The sequence below is a fragment of the Podarcis melisellensis genome, assembly GCF_964234715.1.
Source record: "Podarcis melisellensis genome assembly, chromosome: 6".
NCBI classification, from domain to species: Eukaryota; Metazoa; Chordata; class Lepidosauria; order Squamata; family Lacertidae; genus Podarcis; species Podarcis melisellensis.
Window position 1 is genome coordinate 50677954 of NC_138538.1, and position 18860 is coordinate 50696813.

General features: G+C 41.7%; 3 protein-coding genes across 4 annotated transcripts in view; 1 reads left to right on the forward strand and 2 right to left on the reverse strand.

Annotated features, from left to right (window-relative positions):
- LOC309372713 (selenoprotein Pb-like) overlaps positions 1-3271 on the reverse strand; it is a 32182-nt gene extending 28911 nt beyond the window's left edge. Inside the window, exon 1 of the mRNA XM_081916517.1 lies at positions 3262-3271. The gene's annotated coding sequence lies outside the window, so the exon portion shown is untranslated. The remainder of the gene's footprint in view (positions 1-3261) is intronic.
- TOE1 (target of EGR1, exonuclease) lies at positions 323-6810 on the forward strand. The gene is made up of 8 exons (XM_081916511.1): positions 323-433; positions 873-993; positions 1307-1347; positions 1780-1876; positions 2096-2254; positions 3080-3339; positions 5025-5199; positions 5894-6810. The coding sequence occupies exons 2-8, from the start codon at positions 883-885 to the stop codon at positions 6668-6670; spliced, it is 1620 nt and encodes a 539-aa protein (XP_081772637.1). The 5' UTR covers positions 323-433; positions 873-882; the 3' UTR covers positions 6671-6810.
- Positions 6811-10036: 3226 nt separating this feature from the next.
- Positions 10037-18860, reverse strand: part of TESK2 (testis associated actin remodelling kinase 2) — a 51916-nt gene continuing 43092 nt past the window's right edge. For both annotated transcript variants that reach the window (XM_081915996.1, XM_081915995.1), the window contains exons 8-11: positions 18375-18458; positions 17006-17092; positions 16442-16589; positions 10037-14073 (exon numbers count right to left, since the gene is read on the reverse strand). In XM_081915996.1, coding sequence (XP_081772122.1) covers positions 13067-14073; positions 16442-16589; positions 17006-17092; positions 18375-18458 — 1326 coding nt within the window. In that variant the 3' untranslated portion in view covers positions 10037-13066. The remainder of the gene's footprint in view (positions 14074-16441; positions 16590-17005; positions 17093-18374; positions 18459-18860) is intronic.

The following is an 18860-nucleotide window of genomic DNA, read 5'->3' on the forward strand; positions in this document are numbered from 1 at the left end:
GCATAATTCAATGAGCCTCATTCAGATACGTAGGGTTATGATTCCAGCCCTTAGTATTGCTATCCTTCTGCCTTCCGGACGCCACATGCAAATCGTGGGCAGAGAGCAATGAATGCGAATTTTACTTTGGTGCAGTAGGGTAGTTTTTACACACTCAGACATCCCACCCTATCCAAGCGCAAAAAGCATTTTCAGAGTACATCTTCGCAATGCAAAGCTGGGCTGGTGAACAGCTGAGTGAGCTAAGGAGATTATCGGCCAGGGGAGAATGAGTGGGTTTGGATCCGGCGAAAGGCACTTGCAAAGACAGCTAGGCCTACGCGCCACCCTTAGAGGAAGGACCCCAGAGAGCAGGACGCGCCGGAAGCTGGCGAGTTGAACGACAAGGGAGATGGCGGTTGTCTAAGTAACTCGCAGGTGTCACTTCTCGAAGGTAAGAGAAGGTCTTTCGAAAGCACCTTCCGGGAGGAGGTATTGTGCTCAGCGGTTTCTTGCGCAGACGATGTGCATTTTCCTAAACGAATTCGTGGCTAGGGACCAGGAAATGGTGGTGGAGCGGAGCTTTAAACTTGATCTCACCTATAACGTGCACGTTATGGATCATGTACTGATGAGTTTTTACTGTTCCGGTTCTAGTTCTGGTTTGAGCTTTAACGAGATGAAGCATTTACTATACCTGGGCCTCTTGGGTTTTTTGCCATATAAAGCAGCGGTTCCTGTTCTCTCTTTTTTTCCTGAGTTGTTGTTATTTGATATATGCAGGGAGCAATCTGTGGTTTGGGATTTTTTAAATTAGTCATTGGTATCCCCAAAGCAAAATTAACCATTGGATTCTAAAAGTTATGCGTGTCTAATCTTTTGTGTCCCAACAGCTGCATAAGGATGACTTCCTTGAAAGTGCCAGTCATCGACGTCCAGAATGATAATTTCAAGGAGCTCTGGCCATCCATGCTCTTGGCCATCAAAACATCTAGCTTTATAGCTATTGACACGGTGGGTAGAGTTGCCCTTCTTTGTGATTTCTCAAAAAGGGTAGGGGCGGGGACTGTAACTTTGATGGTAATTGGGTGCTGTCTTTGCTAGGGAAAGCTGACACCATTTTCTTTAATTTTTCCATTGGTCTATCTACCTATTCTTTATACTGCTTTCCAGGGTTTCAGACAGGAGTTTTCCAGCTCTCCATGGGAGACATCAGGGATTAAACCTTGAACCTTGTACATGTAAAACTGCAACACTGAGCTACAACTTATTTTACATAACTTATTCTACCATGGAGTAGAAATCTAATTGTTATCTTTGTCCATAGGAGCTTAGTGGGCTTGGAACAAGGAAGAGTTTGTTGAATCAGTAAGTAATGTGCTGCTTCTGTGTGAGTCCTTTCTGAAGCATGATGTTCTCATTCTTGTTGTTCTGAATTATTAGGTCCTTGAATATGGACAGTATTGTGGAGCGTCTGCCGACGCTTTCAGGAGTCTTTGTTTTCCCCAACTTAGTACCAGACACTAGTTGAATGGACCTATTGGGATTCACAGTGGAAGCAGTTCATTGACTCTGTGTGGGTGTGGATGGCTTAATGTGCTTGCCCATTTGGAGTAATCAGTTCTTTGAGGGCAGGAAATATGCAAGCTGTGGGGAACAGGCCCACATGCTATTAATATGCTTCGAAATTTAGGCTGGTCTCGATCTTGAATGGGAAGGTGAAATTTGTCATGTCAATAGGGAAGCTATGGTTCAGTGGTCTAAATTTCCTACTAAGCTGCCTGAGGCTTCTCCCCACAGGTGTATTGAAGAACGATACAAATCTGTTTGCAGTGCTGCCAGAACACGCTCCATTTTGTCTCTAGGAATTGCTTGTTTCAAACATCTTCCTGATAAGGTATAGTGCTCATTGTCTGGCTTTCACCCTAATTCTACTTCTGAGTTAAGAATGTGTTGCTTATAAGAGGATGGTGTATTGAAGGTTCAGTCTTCAATGCATAAAGTGATCAGTTTTGATTCTAGACACTAAAGGAAGTAGTTGTTGATTTCTAGGATGTTACTGTTTGCACTTTTTCTGTGCTGCTCTCAATTTCTTTGAACTGGCCTGTATTTGCAGTCAGAGAACACCTACCTCTCCCAGATCTACAACCTGACCCTGCTCTGTATGGAGGATTATATCATTGAACCACAGTCAGTTCAGTTCCTGGTGCAACATGGCTTTGACTTCAACAAGCAGTATTCTCAGGGCATTCCTTATCACAGAGGCAATGACAAGGTATGGGGACTCTTTACTGTAAGATATAAGTGAGGTGAGACCACAATGAGAAAGTAACTGGTTTCTTTCTTAATACCTGCTTGGCTTCATTTGCATTTCACACTTCTTTTGCTAATCAGAATTATCCACATGTATTTTTAAAAAACCTTTATTAACATCAATTAACAACCCACAGTACATTTCACACTTCAGTGTCATGGGGCTGAATTGATGCTTCACCAACAAGGCCACCACCTAGTCAAAGTAGTTCTGTGGAGCTTCTGTGGAAGAGTCAGTCTGCTAGCAGCCACAGAAAGGAAGCACCTGGGATTTGCCTGTTGCTAAAACAAGCCTCGGAGCCAGGCAGAGCTGGTTTCACCATTGAGCTAGAGGAGAAGTGCCCTCACAGAAATAAGCCTGGGAACACATACCAGGGCCTGAGCTGAAGGGGTGGGAAATGTCCTGCACTTTCATCTGACAGTTCTGGTAGATGAATAAAGCACCATCTCTGCCTAGAGTACGGGAAAGAGTGGTGGTGGGCATCCTGCCTTTTCCAGGCTGTACCTCAGCGAAAACTAGGTGTGGTTGTTCTGCACTAGAACCTGGGTCATGAATCCATAAGCAGTGGCAGAATTTGGCCTGTAGACTTGTACCATCAAAACAGGTGAAGGGAACTCCAGGGGATCAATGCCACCCTCTTTTGCATTTACCTCTGCTGCCTTTGCCTGCAGTGACTGCCCAACGCTGCTGAGGCTCATCTTTATCCAGGCTGTTCCCATATCAGAGAAACTAGTGTAGGCTTTGGAAATGAGGCCAGCTAACCTTATCCCCTCTTTGCTCTCACAGGGAAATGAAAACCACAGCCAGACCGTCCGTACTTTTTTCCTGGAACTGATCCGAGCCAAGAAGCCCCTCATTCTGCACAATGGCCTGATAGATTTGGTTTTCCTGTACCAGTGCTTTTATGCTCACCTTCCTGACAATTTGGGCACCTTCACTGCTGATCTTTCAGAGATGTTCCCAGCTGGAATCTATGACACCAAGTATGCTTCCGAGTTTGAGGCACGTTTTGTGGCTTCTTACCTGGAGTATGCCTACAAGAAATGGTAGGTATCTCGTCAGGTCAAGCTGTAAGCACCCTGACAAGAATTCTTGGGCTGAGATCCATTGTAGCACAGGTGGACATTTGCCTGATCACATAATAAGGCTTTTCCTTCCTCCCCTCCCCCCTTCACCTCCCCCATGTACTCCCCAAATCTACTTTGAGGGACCAGGTTTTTGAAGCACATGGGTGTGGGAGGTAGAATAGAAATTGGAAGTTCCATTGCACAGGCTGATTTCTGTTGGGTAAGCAGGCATACATCATTGAATGCTGCTCCTGGGCTTTAAGTAACGAGAACCCAACTGCTGGGTCCAAGGCTGCTGCTCTTCTATTTTTACTGGAACAGGGTCTGCTTTGGGTATGAATGAGTAGGGTGGAGGACAAGAAGTATGAATACCATATTCAGTTAGTGACTTTGTTACTTTCCATATAGGTTATTCTATTTAGGTGCATTTGGGGCAAATACTGTGATTCAGTTAAATCTTAATTGTGATTCAATTAAACCCCAGGCTCCACTACAAACTTATAACTCTACATGCATGTACTTGCCTGCTATTTGTCTTTAGTTGTTCTCTTGCTACAGCTTTCAGCAGAAATTCTTTATGAGTTTAAATTATTATTATTATTATTATTATTATTATTATTATTATTATTAAATTTGTATTCTGCTCTATACCTGTAGATCTTAGGGTGGTTCACAACATAAAATTACAATATAAAAGACACAAAATACATGATAGAAATATGAACAAAAACAAACCAATAATCGCCCCTTCCACAACCCATTTTAAAAGGCATTGGATGTCAATTGGCCAAAGGCCTGGTTGAAGAGGAACGTTTTCACCTGGTGCCTAAAGATGTATAATGAAAATGAGTTGCATTTCTTTGTACTGCTTAGGAGACTGAAATCTTCTATTTGATACTAGAGCCTGGATTCTGAGGACTGGATTTACTTAATTCCAGTCCACAAAATTTTGACTGGCCTTGGCAGTTAGCCATAATTTATGGTCTCCACAAACGCTACTCTGTTGGCACATGCAGAGGACCCAAGAGATGAAGGGTCAGTCACATTCCATGCTGTGCCTTTAAAACACTAAAATACAGCAAGGATTCTCACTCAATTTTTCAGTATCTTCAAAATGTGGCATGAAGCAAAAGTTCTTTGAAAAAGAGACTGCAACAGTCTCATCTGCCTAATGCGGTAGAAGAGGGCTCCTGTCTTAAGTTCTCTGTTGCAGCAGAATGAAGGGCTAGGGTTTTTCATGTGCTTGGCTACTAACAGAAGAAACTAGTAGAAATGTGTGGAACTGACTAAACAACGCCTCAGGTTTTCTCTTCCCTTTTCTCCGTTTCCCCACTCCCTTATTCTAATAATCAAATGAGAGCTTTGCCTTCTGCTTAGAGAAAAGTACTAGTTTGGGAAGATGCTCATACCCTGTTATGGTGTTCCAGGTATCTGGCAGTCAGGGGAACAAGCAGTTGTGCTGATAGCATTTTCATGTGTCTGTGCTTCTCTTCTAAAAAGCAATGCTATGTATCTTTTATATTCTTATTTCCGCTTTAGCTCATTTTTCTACATGCAGGGGGCTTTCCTATGAGTACATAGGGGAGTCTGTCCTGAAGGGCAGTTGATCGCCTTGCTCTGACACAGCCTCTGTTCCAGGTTCTAATGCTACTCTTGCCTTCCAGCAAGCGAGAAAACTACAGGTTGAAGAATTCAGAAAAGCAGCACCTCAGCATAGAGTTCTGCAACTACCCAGACAGCATAGCTTCCTACATCGATTATCGCTTCTGTTCCCTATCAGATGCCAGCCAATCTGGGCTTGACCCTGCAAACAAAGTCACCATCTGTCAGACGTTTTCTGTAAGTATTACTTCTGTCTACCTTCTATCTTGAAAGTTTGTCAAATAGTAAATTGTAAATAGTTCATTCAGTGTGGTGGATATTTCAGATAGGGACTATGAGGACAAGCTGTCTAGAATGATAGACAGGCTCTTGGGCTGGATGTGTGTGTGGCAGTGGGAGGCAAATGCTTATGCTGGTATTATGGTCAATTTTAAAGCATGGTACCTTTCTGCAGCTTTCTGATAAAAATGGAGAGATGCTACCTTTTAATAATGATGGTATCTTGGAGCTTACTAGGGAACACAAGAGACCTGCTGGGTCAGGCTAAAGGTCCATTTAGTCCAGTATATTTTCTCAACAGTGGCCCAGCCCAGAAGCCTGCAAGTAATACATGAGGTTTGGATGATCCAGAATAGTCTTTTAAATATTGCTATTTTCCGGTTAATTAGCATGGCACAATCTCACAAATGTGATAAATATCTAGAAGTTAATGTTGAAAGTTGCTCTAGGGCAGCGTTTCTCAAATTTGGGTCCCCAGCTGTTGGACTACAACTCCCATCATCCCTGACCACTGGTTCTGCTAGCTAGGGATGATGGGAGCTGTAGTCCAACAACAGCTGGAGACCAAAGTTTGAGAATCACTGCTGCAGGGTATCTAAGATCCAGTGATATTTTCTCAACTGTGCTAATGATTCTCACTCTCCCCCTGCAGGCCTATGGCTGGTGCCCAGATGGATTGAAGTGTTCACAGTCTCACAACATTGACTTAATAATTAATGAAGATGAGAACCACAAAGAGGACAAGCGGAAGAAAAGGAAGCAGAAGTGGAAGCATCGGAAAAATTTTGTAGAGCCCTCAAAGGAACCTGTGTTGAGAAGCCCTGAGAAGGAAGGAGAGACGACTTGCAATATGGAAGATGGTCCCCCATCCAAGCAGTCCTGTTTAAGCAACATGGTTGATCCTACTGTAGATTCTGCAGGCACAGAAACTGTATCCAGTAATGAGGAGAGTTCTATGGATGTGGAACGAGAACTAGGCTCTGACACGGCAACTGATACCAAGATGGATGAGGAACAAGCCAGTGCCACAGACAATGAGGGCACCACTTTATCACCATCCAAAGATGGGCCACAACAAAGGGCAGCAGGGACTGAAGGATCAGGACCAGAAGTCCAGATAGAGTGTGCTTCTGTAGTGACGGCTTTGTCTGGCACCCAGAACCCAGTGGCGCCAGTGCCTGGCTGCTCAGAGGGTGGTATTCACCGGGCTGGCTTTGATGCCTTCATGACAGGTTACATTATTGCCTACGTCCATATGCTCAAAAATGATGAACACAAAGACTCGAGTGAAGGGCCTTGGTTGCCGGACTGCCATAACAAAGTGTACCTCAGTGGGAAGTCTGTCCCCCTTCAGATAGTGAAAAGTTTGTTTTCTAAATCCTCCAAAGCTCACAGCCAGAAGATGAAATTGGCTTGGGCTAGTAAGTAGAGCTAGGAACCCTCCTACTTTGGACTTTACATAAGAGCTGTTGAAAATAGCAACAGCTTCTACCCACAGTCATCAAACAAAAGCAGCAGACTGTGACTTTATTTTTAAATATCTGCACAATTAAATTACTCTGTACAGTACTAGAATTTCCATTTTTGTTTGTTAAAGGTAGAGCCTTTATGTACACAGGACCAGGCAACTGTTTTAAACATGGGAGAGCTATAGGAGGAGCTCTAATTTATAGCATATTAATTTAATCCACTCATTCAAACCAACAGCATGAGAACCAGAAGCTTATTTTTGTAACGACCGTGGAGACCACTTCTCTTGCATACAAAGACCAAACAGCTTCCATACATAAGTAACAATATTTATAGTAGTATAAAACCTTGTATCTATGCAGTATTTGTGCAATTTAAATTTCAGATCGGAGCCTGTTGGGGATTACAGTCAAACCTTGTGCCAAGTTTGCTTGACGTTGCAGCTTTTCAGCTTATGAACGTGGCAAATCCAGAAGTGTTTACTTCTGGGTTCGCTACGCGCAGAAGTGATCTGCGCGCATGTGCAGTAGCAGCGCTCCACTTATGGACTTTTTGGGGTGTGAACAGCACCCCAAAACGGATCGTGTTCGTAAGTAGAGGAACCACTGTATATTGGTAAGTATGCAGCAGCATACCAAACTAGATACAATATTGTGTAAATTCAATTAAAGTGCATATTCAAAAAGATGCAAATCACAGAGGGAGGAATGGGAGAAGGAACAACATTCAGACTCCAGGGTATGTGGCAGTGGGGGTGCTTTCATCCCACCCTGCTGCTTGTGCCCAGCATTTGCATATTTTAAAATGTGCATGGTAGTCATATAATTAAGATCATTGGTTTGATGATTGGTTCTTTGGGTGGGTTGGAAAAGTAGTTAACTAAAATTCTATGGGCCTCATCAGTGCCTAGTACAAGGCATGTGCAGAAAACCTAGTAAAAGACTCTGCTGCTTATAAGACATTCTTGAGGTTCAGCAGGTCTGTTTTGAACAAGGCACCAACAGTGCAACATGTCTCTTGCAGTAGACTAGCTGTTGCTCATATCACTTTATGAAATATTGCATTGTATCCAACCAAATAATTGTGTGCACTGAATGACTTCCACAAGTGCAACAGTGTTCCCTTTCTTCCCATTGCATGCCCCCCATGTGCTCTTGACTTTTCTGCAACCTGGCAGTGTGTGCAATGATTTGGTTAGATACGGCCTATTCTTTTCTGTAACAATAATGGTGAAACTCTTGCCGCACGAGGTAGAAAACTGCAGCTACGTGTGAGACAGAGGATGGCACAAGAGCTTGAAGAGGCAAGAGAATTTCAGAAATAGGTTTCATGCTTTTCTTCTACCCATACCACTTGCCTGTCTGGTGGTACGTTTGCTGCAGAATAAATGAGTAAGAAGCTAGACGGGCTTCTGTGAACCTTAGTTGGCAAAGGGCAGAGGAAGGTATCTGCATCATACTCTGCATTCGTTGTTCTCAAACTAAATCAAACTGCTCAAGCCTTGGAGTGTACTTTAGGTAAAACCTACTGGAAACAACAAAGGATCAAAAATCAGTTCACAAATGCTACCTTTAAAGTCACGTTTGTATAGGGGAAATGTGCCCAGCCAACTAATGCAGTTACAGCTGAGGTTTAATCTCTTGCTGGCTGCCTTTACTTATAAAATGCTTTTAATCTTACTCAACTTTGTCACCACTAGTTTTAGCAGGGAAAGAAAACAGTCTGTTTTGTTAGTATTCTTTCTCAGGCCAAATGATCCTTCCACCAATTAGTTGCAAAGACTGTGGCCTCCCCATGCTGTCGTAGTTTGGCCCTCTGACCAATCTGATCTCAGTAGAAGTATAGTATGCCCAAGTATCAGCTGCGCACGAACTTCCTTTTTGTGAACAAGCAGAAAGCCTTGGTTGATCATAGTGCCTGGTTATGCCCAAATGGCTTCCAAACAAGCCAAAATATGGAGTTAAAGGTTTTAAGTTTGCTTATATATCTTAGCTTGTTTGGCAGTTATTAACCATCTGTTCATAGGAAACCATGCTTAACTAGGATTCCCTGGCTTGTTTCACAGATCACACAAAGGGAGGAGCAAAGCTTCCATGTGTGGGTGCCTGACACTCCTGCATATTGCAGCTTAGAATTTATTGTCATAGCACAATTACCAAGCAAACTTGGTATACAACTAAATCAGTACAGGTGTGGGAAACCTGTCGCTCTCCAGATGTTACTGAACTACAACTCCCATTAGCCCCCACAAGTGTGGCCAGTGATGATAGTTCATCAACATCTGCAGTACAGATCAGCCATAAGTTCTAAATCTATCCAGTATTTCTTACTCTTCCCCCCCACCCAAATACATTTATACATTAAGCTTCTCTATCTTTTCCTTCCACTTGAATTTATTTTGCTTTTGCTTTTCTGACTTTTGTTTTCTGCTCCTAACACTAATGGTACGTTTTAATTCACTGGTTGCCACTTATTGCTAATATTCCTAATTGATGGTGATCTGTGGGTTTCAGCTACAAAGGAGTTGTACGGGGAAAAGAGCAGAACATATTAATCTACCACTTTTGCCTGAACTGGTGCCATAACGCCCACTGCTAACACTGGTGTACTACAGCCTTTTGGGCTAGCCCTGCATGTGTTACAAGAGGTTGTTATAGCTGCTAGTCCTCAGAGGTCCTGTTCACATAAGTAGCAGAGCCAAGCATCCTAAGTTCATTCAGGACAACTATAAAAGTATTTAATATAACTTGATTTGTTGACATAAGATGTTGTGATGACTACTGGGTTAAATGACTGAAAAAAATATTATACCAAATACATGAAATAGGCCAGAAGCAGTATGCGTCTGAATACCTGTTGTGTTGGGGAGGATACTGTTTATGCATTGCTTCTTGACTTTATGGAAATGTGACTTGACCACTGGGGGAAACAGAATGATGACACTTTAGTTCAAAGCACAGCTTTGATGAAAGATCAGGACGAAAGTGGGGGGTGTATTTTCTAAGCCGCAAACTGTTGGGTAGTTGGAAATAGAAACAGCTTCTTGGGGGAAATCTGAATTCCACGCAACAAATAAATAGTAACTGTCTTTGTAGCATGAAACACTATAAAAGGAACCTCTGTGAAATCAGACATTTACCAAAGAAGCAGACTATCTCATCCCTTAAAAGTTGCACAAGAAATGCAACTGTTTCACTGGATTTCATACTGCTCAAGCATTATTCTCGCCCTTATGCTAGCGCAGCAGCTCTTGCTCTGGCGGTCAGAGGATGCTGAATCCAGGCTACAGCTTTCTTCCTTAGCTCTGTCTTTTCAACCACAAAAGTAGATTTATTTGTTTTTATTCTGAAAGCAAATTGGGAAACAGTTTACAAAAACTGACAAAGAAAACATTCAAATACTTTAAACTAGATTCATCTTTGGTTACTTATTTCAGTTCCAGTAAAACATACTGCTGCTGTAGTTCAGGAAAAAAGTCAGACCAAGTAAAACATAAAAACCAATATTTGCCTTCTTTACACATCCATAAATATCTGCAGTATTAGAAAAATGTTTCGTAAAGATTCTTTTCTGGCAGTGTTAAATTATACACAGGCTACAGACTTTTTTCCTAAGATTTAATGACAAAGTTTAGCTATTTACAGACTGCAAATATTAAGACATAAAATTCCTTCATAAATATGAAAATAGACCTTGCAAAGATCTTTAAACCTTAATCAAATATTTGGCTGCCCCCAAAGGTTATTTTTGCATAGAAATGTAGTGACATGCAGTATAAACAGCAGCATTAAGTGCAAAGAGGAATTATTCAAGTGTCTGTAGTTAAACTGGCAAGAAATACCAGTGTTCTTGGACAAGATACAGCAACCAAGAATAACCTATCATACTCCTGTCTTCTGCTGGGGTAGCAATTTGTTACATACAATTATACACAGTCATCTTTCACCAATCAGTCACAAGTATTGCTGCTATTACGTGTTTAATAAATGTAACATAGAAAGATTGAGTGAATTAAAAACAGATTGGGGATCTTAGATGGGTCTGCAGGTCGCTTGTAAGAAAGCAAGATGCATCTGTCAGCAAATCAAAAACATGATAAAAGCAAAATTCACTATTGTATTTGTACAAAGCACTGCCACTGTCTTGCCACAATCTGTATTCATTACAGCTAATGGCCAACAGCTGCTCTGCAATACTGGCTCTAGACTGCATACCCAGAAGGCCATGGGGCCAGGGCTCTTGCATGTTGTAAAAGTGGATAGCATACATTTAATTTTAGCCACACAATGACCAAGGAATTGGCTTCCACCAAGCTCCTTCAAAAAGAACTCCATTACAGTGTGGGCTGGAGAAATGTCATGCTTTCTGTACCAGGATAAGAGACTAAAGCCTTGCACTAGCAGTCTGCTACGAATGCAGAGCAGCCATATAAGCAGCGACCCTTTTCCCCAGCTCATGAAAGAATACCACATCTGATAGGTTGTTTGCAGAAAAACTGCATGAAAGCAGGAAAAACATAGATGAAGCAAAATTAGAGAGGCCACTTGTTTAAATCTTCACAAAACAGTAAGAGCACAAGTCAAACATCTAAAGGCTACAGGGTTCTAGGAGCTCACACATCAACCGCAGACCAGAGTAGGCAGAAGTGTGGACTCCTTTCATGGCCTCTAAAGCAGACTCCAGTGCTCAGTTCTTTCAGTATCCATGCACTGATCAAGAGTGTTCCTTGGAGGAACAAAATGTTACTATATCCTAAGTGTGCAGTGAGATGGTAACACATTTATTTTTCACTGTCTTTAAAAAAATGCATGCAAAAAAATAGCTGTGGGGAGTTCTCTGGAAGGAACTTGACAAGGTTAAGGGCTCCTATATAAATAAGCATAGATTGCAAAAAGATGTTACTGCTGTCAAGGTTGCAACAAGCAACTCTTGGGCAAAATATTGTTACCTGTTTTTCAAATATTTCCATATCTGTGATCCCCAAGTTATTGCTTGATACATTTTGTGGACTTTCACCGTTTTTATGGTTCCTTTTTGAGGGGTTAATAAGAGAGGACATCTACACACATCAGGAAGCAGCACTGCTTTTTTATTTCTTCCCCACAGGGGAGTTCTCATTAGCCTATTATATTAAAATAAGGGACTAGAGTCAAGACTTGGGACTCCAATCCCTCTTATTCAGCACATACTAACTTCTCTCTACTTTGAGCATTGTGCTAGACTTGATACTCAGAGAGACCAGTAAGGACTGGAAGTACTATTTCTGCAGCTACAGTTAGAGTCTAGTGAACAAGCATCCGTCTTCCAATGGAGGAATCTCAGGTGAGGTACTTTTAAGTTATACAAAATGCAAATACAGACCAAGTTTCCATATGTGCACACATCTCTTCAGAGTGTGTGACTGACCCACATGGAGAGGCTGATTGAAGAGTTGCACAAAGAGCTGGACGGAGCTGGATTTTAAGAGAATGCTGATGCGGAAGGGCTGGCTTATTTTTTAAGAGCTCTCATGTCAAACACTTGGATGGTTATATACCTAATTTCTTCTACAATATAGAATTGGAGATACTGAAGAGTTACAAACACACAGCTGTTCATCCTCTTTGTGCACTTCATATTTACTGAATAGGCATTTGGTTGCACAGCACCTATTATTGCTTAAGGAAAATGGGATCGACCTCTTTCTTGGTCATGGTATTAAGGTGACCAAAGCAAGTAATAATTGGACAAGGAATGCTTGAAATAGGAATCTGAGCTGTTTGCTTCCAGTGTTTGAAACTGGATTGGAAGAGGTAGGAAATTTAGCTCCAGCAGTCAAGTCTGACTTTCTTCAGTGGAAGTTTGGGTTTCAGGCCAGCACTATGAACCTGTCATTATAACAGAGGTACAGGATGCTACCACCTTATCTATCTATGTAGTCCCAGCATTGCCAGTTTCCATCTTGTTATACTCAATAAGAGGTCAATAAGATGGCTCAGCAGCTCCCAAGAAGGGACACAAGGTTTTATAGATTTTTTTAAAGGATGCTGCCCAGTTTAGAAGAATTTCTTCAATGGGATCTAAGCTGTGTACACAGACAGAAAATGGCTTCTAAGTAGAGGCAAGCCTAGGATCCCAAATTTATGGCCCTGCATTGATCCAGGCATTCCATGGAGACATTGTTCTCCCCTTCTGCCTGCAGTAGCTGCCTCCTGAGGTACGGTAAGGGATTATGATCTCTCACACACTGATATACATGCTGTCTCTCCAAATGGACTGGTCTGGTTGCTACACTTTGCTAGAGTATTCTGAAATAAAAAATTAAAAAAGCAAAGAAGTTGGGAGGAATATGCCACCATGGTATCATGGCTGAACTTTAAATGTCACATTTTGATTGCTCGCATACTGATGCTGGTGCATCTGAAGATGGCAGAGAAACAAGATTTGAGATGTCACTATCCACTGCCTCAAAAAGAGAGGCTTCTCTGCCAGACTGTGGAGAAGGGTTAACACTGAACAATAGTTTGGAAGACTCTGACCTAGTGGAAGGCATGTTCCTTTGAGTTTCATCTTCAACTTCCATATCTTCAGAGGAGATGCAGCTCATAAACATCTCTGAGGATCTACTATCTGAATGGTCTAAATTATGTGCCAAGATACCATCTACATTCTGGGCAACTTGCCCCCTGGGCTTTCCGAGTTCTGCTTCCTTAGCAAAATTTACAGGGCAGTATCCATTTTCATCTTGGGGCTCCAGTCCATCAGAATAGTCCATTTCTTCCTCCTGCAGAGGAGGAGAAGGCGAGTCCTGCCTATGATGTTTGGCCTGAAAAGGAGGAATCTCAGACACTCCATATTGACTGCTGCTCAGTAGCTTCTGCCGCACTTCAGCCCCCAGCTGGCTAGGATCACATCTACTAATGGTTGAAGAGAGATCCCCAAATGTTCTATAATCTTTATGCACAAATTCAAGAGATCCTGGAAGTGATCTGCTCCGTCTTGCAGGAAGGAAAGAGGAGTCCAGCCAGTCAGTGTTAGAAGTTTGCCGGAATGGGGTCTGGTTCATCTTTAGACATTCTTCTGCCTCCGGGGAGTGCAAGTCAAATACAAGTGATATCACAGATTTGCTTGGCAAATCAAAAAATTTGACCTTTCCACCTTTCAAGTCTTCCCTAGAATTGAAAGGATTGACTTTCCGGTTTGCCCCTTTGCTTGGTGTATAGTAGGGATCCTGAACATTTATCTTGCGGCAAGGTTTGCGAGAGAATATGTCTGACTGACTGCGCGATAGCCAGATATTGCGCCGTGGACGGGGTGATTTAGGTGGAATCTTGTCATCCAGTGAACTTAGCCTTTTTACTCCTTGTCCCCTCTCTAGTAAACCTAGAATGGAGAGAAAAAGAAAATCAGACTTAAAGGATGTTGCTAGTGACAGGATTAGAATGATACAGAAAAAGATCACCAGTGTACATATGACATTCTGTTCAGTCTTCCACAAAACCCCACACCTTGGAAATGTATGGACTCACATGGAATTCTGTATCAGTTGAGATCTAAATAATTTTTTATTCATCATAAGTAGGAAGTAAAGGTCTAGTGTAGAATATTAGTACCAATAAATAGTGTTTAAAGTAATCTAAGGATTGATATGATCTCTAACTCCTCATGTTCATCCAAAATATTTTCTCTAAGTCAACATTTTACTGCTTTAAGCTTGATTCTGCATAGACCGTTAGAGGGGAATGAAGTACCAATTGTTAAAGACTGAAGACAGAATAACAAGTCTTATCTGTGGACAAGTATTTTCAACGGCCAACATAACAGGAGATATAGCCTTCCCATTCTATTATTGTGCTCTGTGCTCTAGCAGATTGTTCCCAAGAACAAGAGTTGAGGAGGACAGCCACCATTTCATGAGACTATAAGACAAATTCATGCTACTAAAGGCTGATGTTTTCAACGTGAGGTTTCCTTAGAGCAAAGACACCCCTGTGCTTTGAAAGGTGAAGGCAAACAATAATACCTCCCTCTGGAAGTGAAGAGGTTATATTCCACATCAGCTTTGAAACAGCACATAGTCCAGTGCAGAAACTATGACACACAGCAGTTGGGCTTGGGGGTAAAATCTGTTAAATACATGTAAATAATGCATCACTAAATAGAGCAACTGCAAATATTAAGGTCAAGTGGAAAGTAGCTGTCCCAGCCATGTAACAGCTTGCTCTCAAAACTGAGAACAGGTACCCAAATTTTGGCTGCAATTTCTCTAAGCACACCAGGGGGCAGTGTGATGCTTTACAAGAAGGTACAATCCAATCCTAACACCAATGCTTCCTATGTTTTATTATGTTAAACATACATATTTCTGGGTACATTAAAGGATTTGCAATTCACCAGCACTGATACAGAAACCTTTTGAACAAGTTTCAGGGTCCACATGTATCTCCCACATATGAAAGCGCTTCCTCATTTGCGCAAAGCCAAGTACAGCTCTCCTCACATGTCTCCAGTGCCCTTAATATTGCAAAGAATGAAGAACCCAGTGTACTCTGGATCAAGCTGCCAGCGGCTATTGCTGTTCAAATGAAGGCACTTTTCCATACAGTCCTCAATCCTTATTGTGTGGGGTAATGACACCTATGGCCCAAAACAATGTATTCAGTCCCTAGATTCATTTCACTCGCAGTTTCCACAGACCAACTTGCAGCAGTAGTCTTCAAAGCTGCAATAATTCAAACTGATCTGATATAGCCCCTAGGAAATACTTTGCAATAAGTCAGCCTCTGGTTAAAGGTCAGACATCCCGAGCCAACAAGGAAGAGCTTAATTTGGATGAAGTTCCTGGAATCTGTTTCACAAGGGCACAGCAGACACCAGGAGCCTTGTTTGCTTCTAAAATTAGATATTTAAACTCCAAAAGTGCAAGCTACAGAAAAAGCTACTAACAGCTAGTAGTTACTTATGTAACAGTTTCCTTTTGAGGTCTATATAGTTAGAATTTGGGTACCACCGGAGCTGGGCTTTAGAAAAAGTGGGAAATAAGAATAAAAAAGATGAACGATCAAAAGTTTACATCATATGCAAATAAAATGTTCCCTTTGAAAAATAAAGTAAGAGGACTAATGTCAAGCAACAAAGCATTTGTGAGAACTGGTCTTCATCTGTCATAGCCTATGATGCATAAAAAATGGGTGTCTCAGAAATGATATTAGGGTATGGGGGAAAGTTTGTTCTCAAAGTGGCACCTCCTCTGATCCTGCAAGGATTACGACACCAAACAAAGGATTATTTTACTCCACTAGTCAAGATGTCCCTTAATGACATTAAGCAGAGCAATTCTAATTCACATTTACACATGGGGCGTGGCAGAGAGAAGACAAGACAACATCCTGGAGATCCACTTGCAGAGTGTCCATCATACCAACTGTCCTGCTACTGCCACTGCAAACAGAGCAGCTTCCTTTTCTCTCCCCAGCCCGAACTGACAGGGCTGGGACAGAGTTGCACCTTTTCCATGGGCCTGTCTGGGGAAAGGGGGCTTTGGCACACACCTTGTTTCCCCAAGGCAACATCAATATTGAATTTCGTGATAATGTAGCTCAAGTCAAGTTTTCTTATTTAGAAATAAAAGTATTATTTCCGGTTTACGTTCCCCATCAAAAATTCAAGAAAGGAACCCTCTATAATACAATTTTTGTTATCCTTGATTAGTAATCGGAGCAGCTTTGTGCTCATTCCCCTTGATGCCTACCTTTGGAAACTGAGATGGGTTTTCGATCTGCGCTGTCCAGATTTAGGAGCTTTCTTTCTCTTTCAGCCTCCTCACTTTTCAAGTTCCCTAGAATTTCCTCCAGTGTCTTGCCAATGTCAGCAAATGAAGGACGTAATTTTGGGTCCATCTATTAACAAAATAAGTGACAAGATACATAAGAGCTTAGTCATGAAGAAAAATCTGTACACATAGCACTATGTTACAAAAACATTATTTTCTTGGTTTTTTTATAAATTAATTCTCACAGGCACCATCTTTAAGGCATATTGTTATGTTACATGGAAGAAAGATTAACTGATGTTTCATTTTGACAAAGCCATACATCTAAAGCAATGTGGAGAAGAGGAACTATAACTTTTAAAATATCCTCTTTGCTTTAAAATATTCTATTTGCATTCCAGAAATCTAACATTAGATTGTATAGATGTCCTCTCCTCCAAGTCCCTCATGAACCATTTATCCAAGTTACCAGAGGACTCAGTGTACTGATGTTTTGTTTTAGGAAATATGCTCATTCCATTATTTTCCTTTAAATATACTCACATTGCAGCAGTTGAAGGCCAACTGGAGGAAGTTAGGGGGACAATCTCCCACCATGTGCTGGAAAGCATCATAATCCAACCCAAAATTCTGCAAGTAGAGGTGGAAAAAGAAAAGGAAGGGAAAAGTTAACAACTGAGGCACACGAGAGGAGGGGGGAGGAAAGATGTGCTAGACGAGGAAATGAGGAAATCATGAAGACAGTGTTACAAGGCAAAGCATGAAAGGGAATTACAGATAATAATTCTCTACTTAAGCAATACAATGAATTACATATATAGGTTATTCCCCATACAAGCAACACACCAAATCACATCTATTAGTGCTCTAACACAAATACAAGGTTCCTATGTAGATATGAGCAATGGCAAGGGGAAAGGGTAATTTCTTCTTGTCTCAGTTTGTGCCTTGATCTTGTATGGACACTGAGGTATACCTACTGTCTCCTAAACATTCTGCCATATGAGCTGAATTTATCTGAAGCACAGTTCATATAACCTGACATTCCTAACTGTACAATGTTTAGCCATCTACAGCTTAAAATGCATAAATAAACTGCATAACGTATCTGTGATGAAGTAGGAAAACTTTCAACTTGCATCATAATGCATCTAGTTTTGCAATAACTTTGGCATGGACTACTTTAAGAGTTGGTAATTTCATAAGTTCTCTCCAAGGCAAGATGACTGCCTCAAAATCCCCCCTTCTCTTACAAAGAGAAAACATTTCCTACACTTTCAGTTTGAGAATATTTCATAGGAAGCTGCCTTAAGCCAGGTCAGGCTACTTGCAATTTGGCCAAGCATCATCTACTTCAGCTAGCAGTAATTCTCAAGTGTCTCCTGCAGAGGTCTATCAAATCAGTGCCTACCTAGTCTTTTTAACTGGAGATGCCTGGGGTTGAACCTGGAACTTTCTGAATAGGTAGGATAGGACATGACAACTTCTCTCTTATCCTGCTCTCCTGTGAAAAGGCAGAAGTGCATCTGAGGTAGTGAGGCAACTCGCCAATACCAAAATGTATTTCTAATTTAGAAGAGGATTCCTATGCAGATAGTCCTCTTTCAGTGAATAAGGTACCATCAATAACCTGCTTTGGGTTATACCAGTCAGATATTATAGAAGCTCATGACTAATTCCTGATGTAGCATTGACATGCAAAGTATAATTATGTGCTTTAAATGGGGAAGGAGTGGAGAGAAGGGGTTAGTGCCAGTCTCTGCATGCAACTGTAGCAGAGGATGAATGCTTTCTTAGAAGACTTATACAGCGGTCATTCACCATGTGTTCAGCAACTCTGCAAACATTAATGACCCAGCGAAATTCTTGAGGATTCTTCCCTTTCCAGTCCTTGTTAATGCACTCTGCTTACCTCTGTGCGAGGGAGATAGTCTGGATCTGCCTGGATCCTTGCTATAATCTCACAAAGAATGATGCCATACGAGAATACATCCGCCTGAGGAGGGGTGGAGGGGGAGAAAGAAAACATGACCACAACTTTATTACAGGCACTCCTATGCTGCCTGATCTGGTAGGGTCTCCCTTCCCCATTCACATGACAAAAGTGTCCTCTAAGGTGTTCACACTTTTTACTTTCCAACATTTGCCAAAGTTCTAGGTCAAGCAATTAAAACCTAGGCCTGCAGAGTGGCAGTCTCACTCCCTTCTCCTAAGGGATAATGCATAAAAGCATATTCATTGAAAAGGTATCTTAGGACCCAGAGATGTACCTGTAAACAGGGCTCAATGTGGACTTTTCAACTTTGAGGTGCTCTCTGCTTCCCCATCTCTGCTGCTCAGTGCATGTGTGCAAGCCCCCAGATCAAAGTCCAATTGCCTATTTCCCTTTCCTTCCATG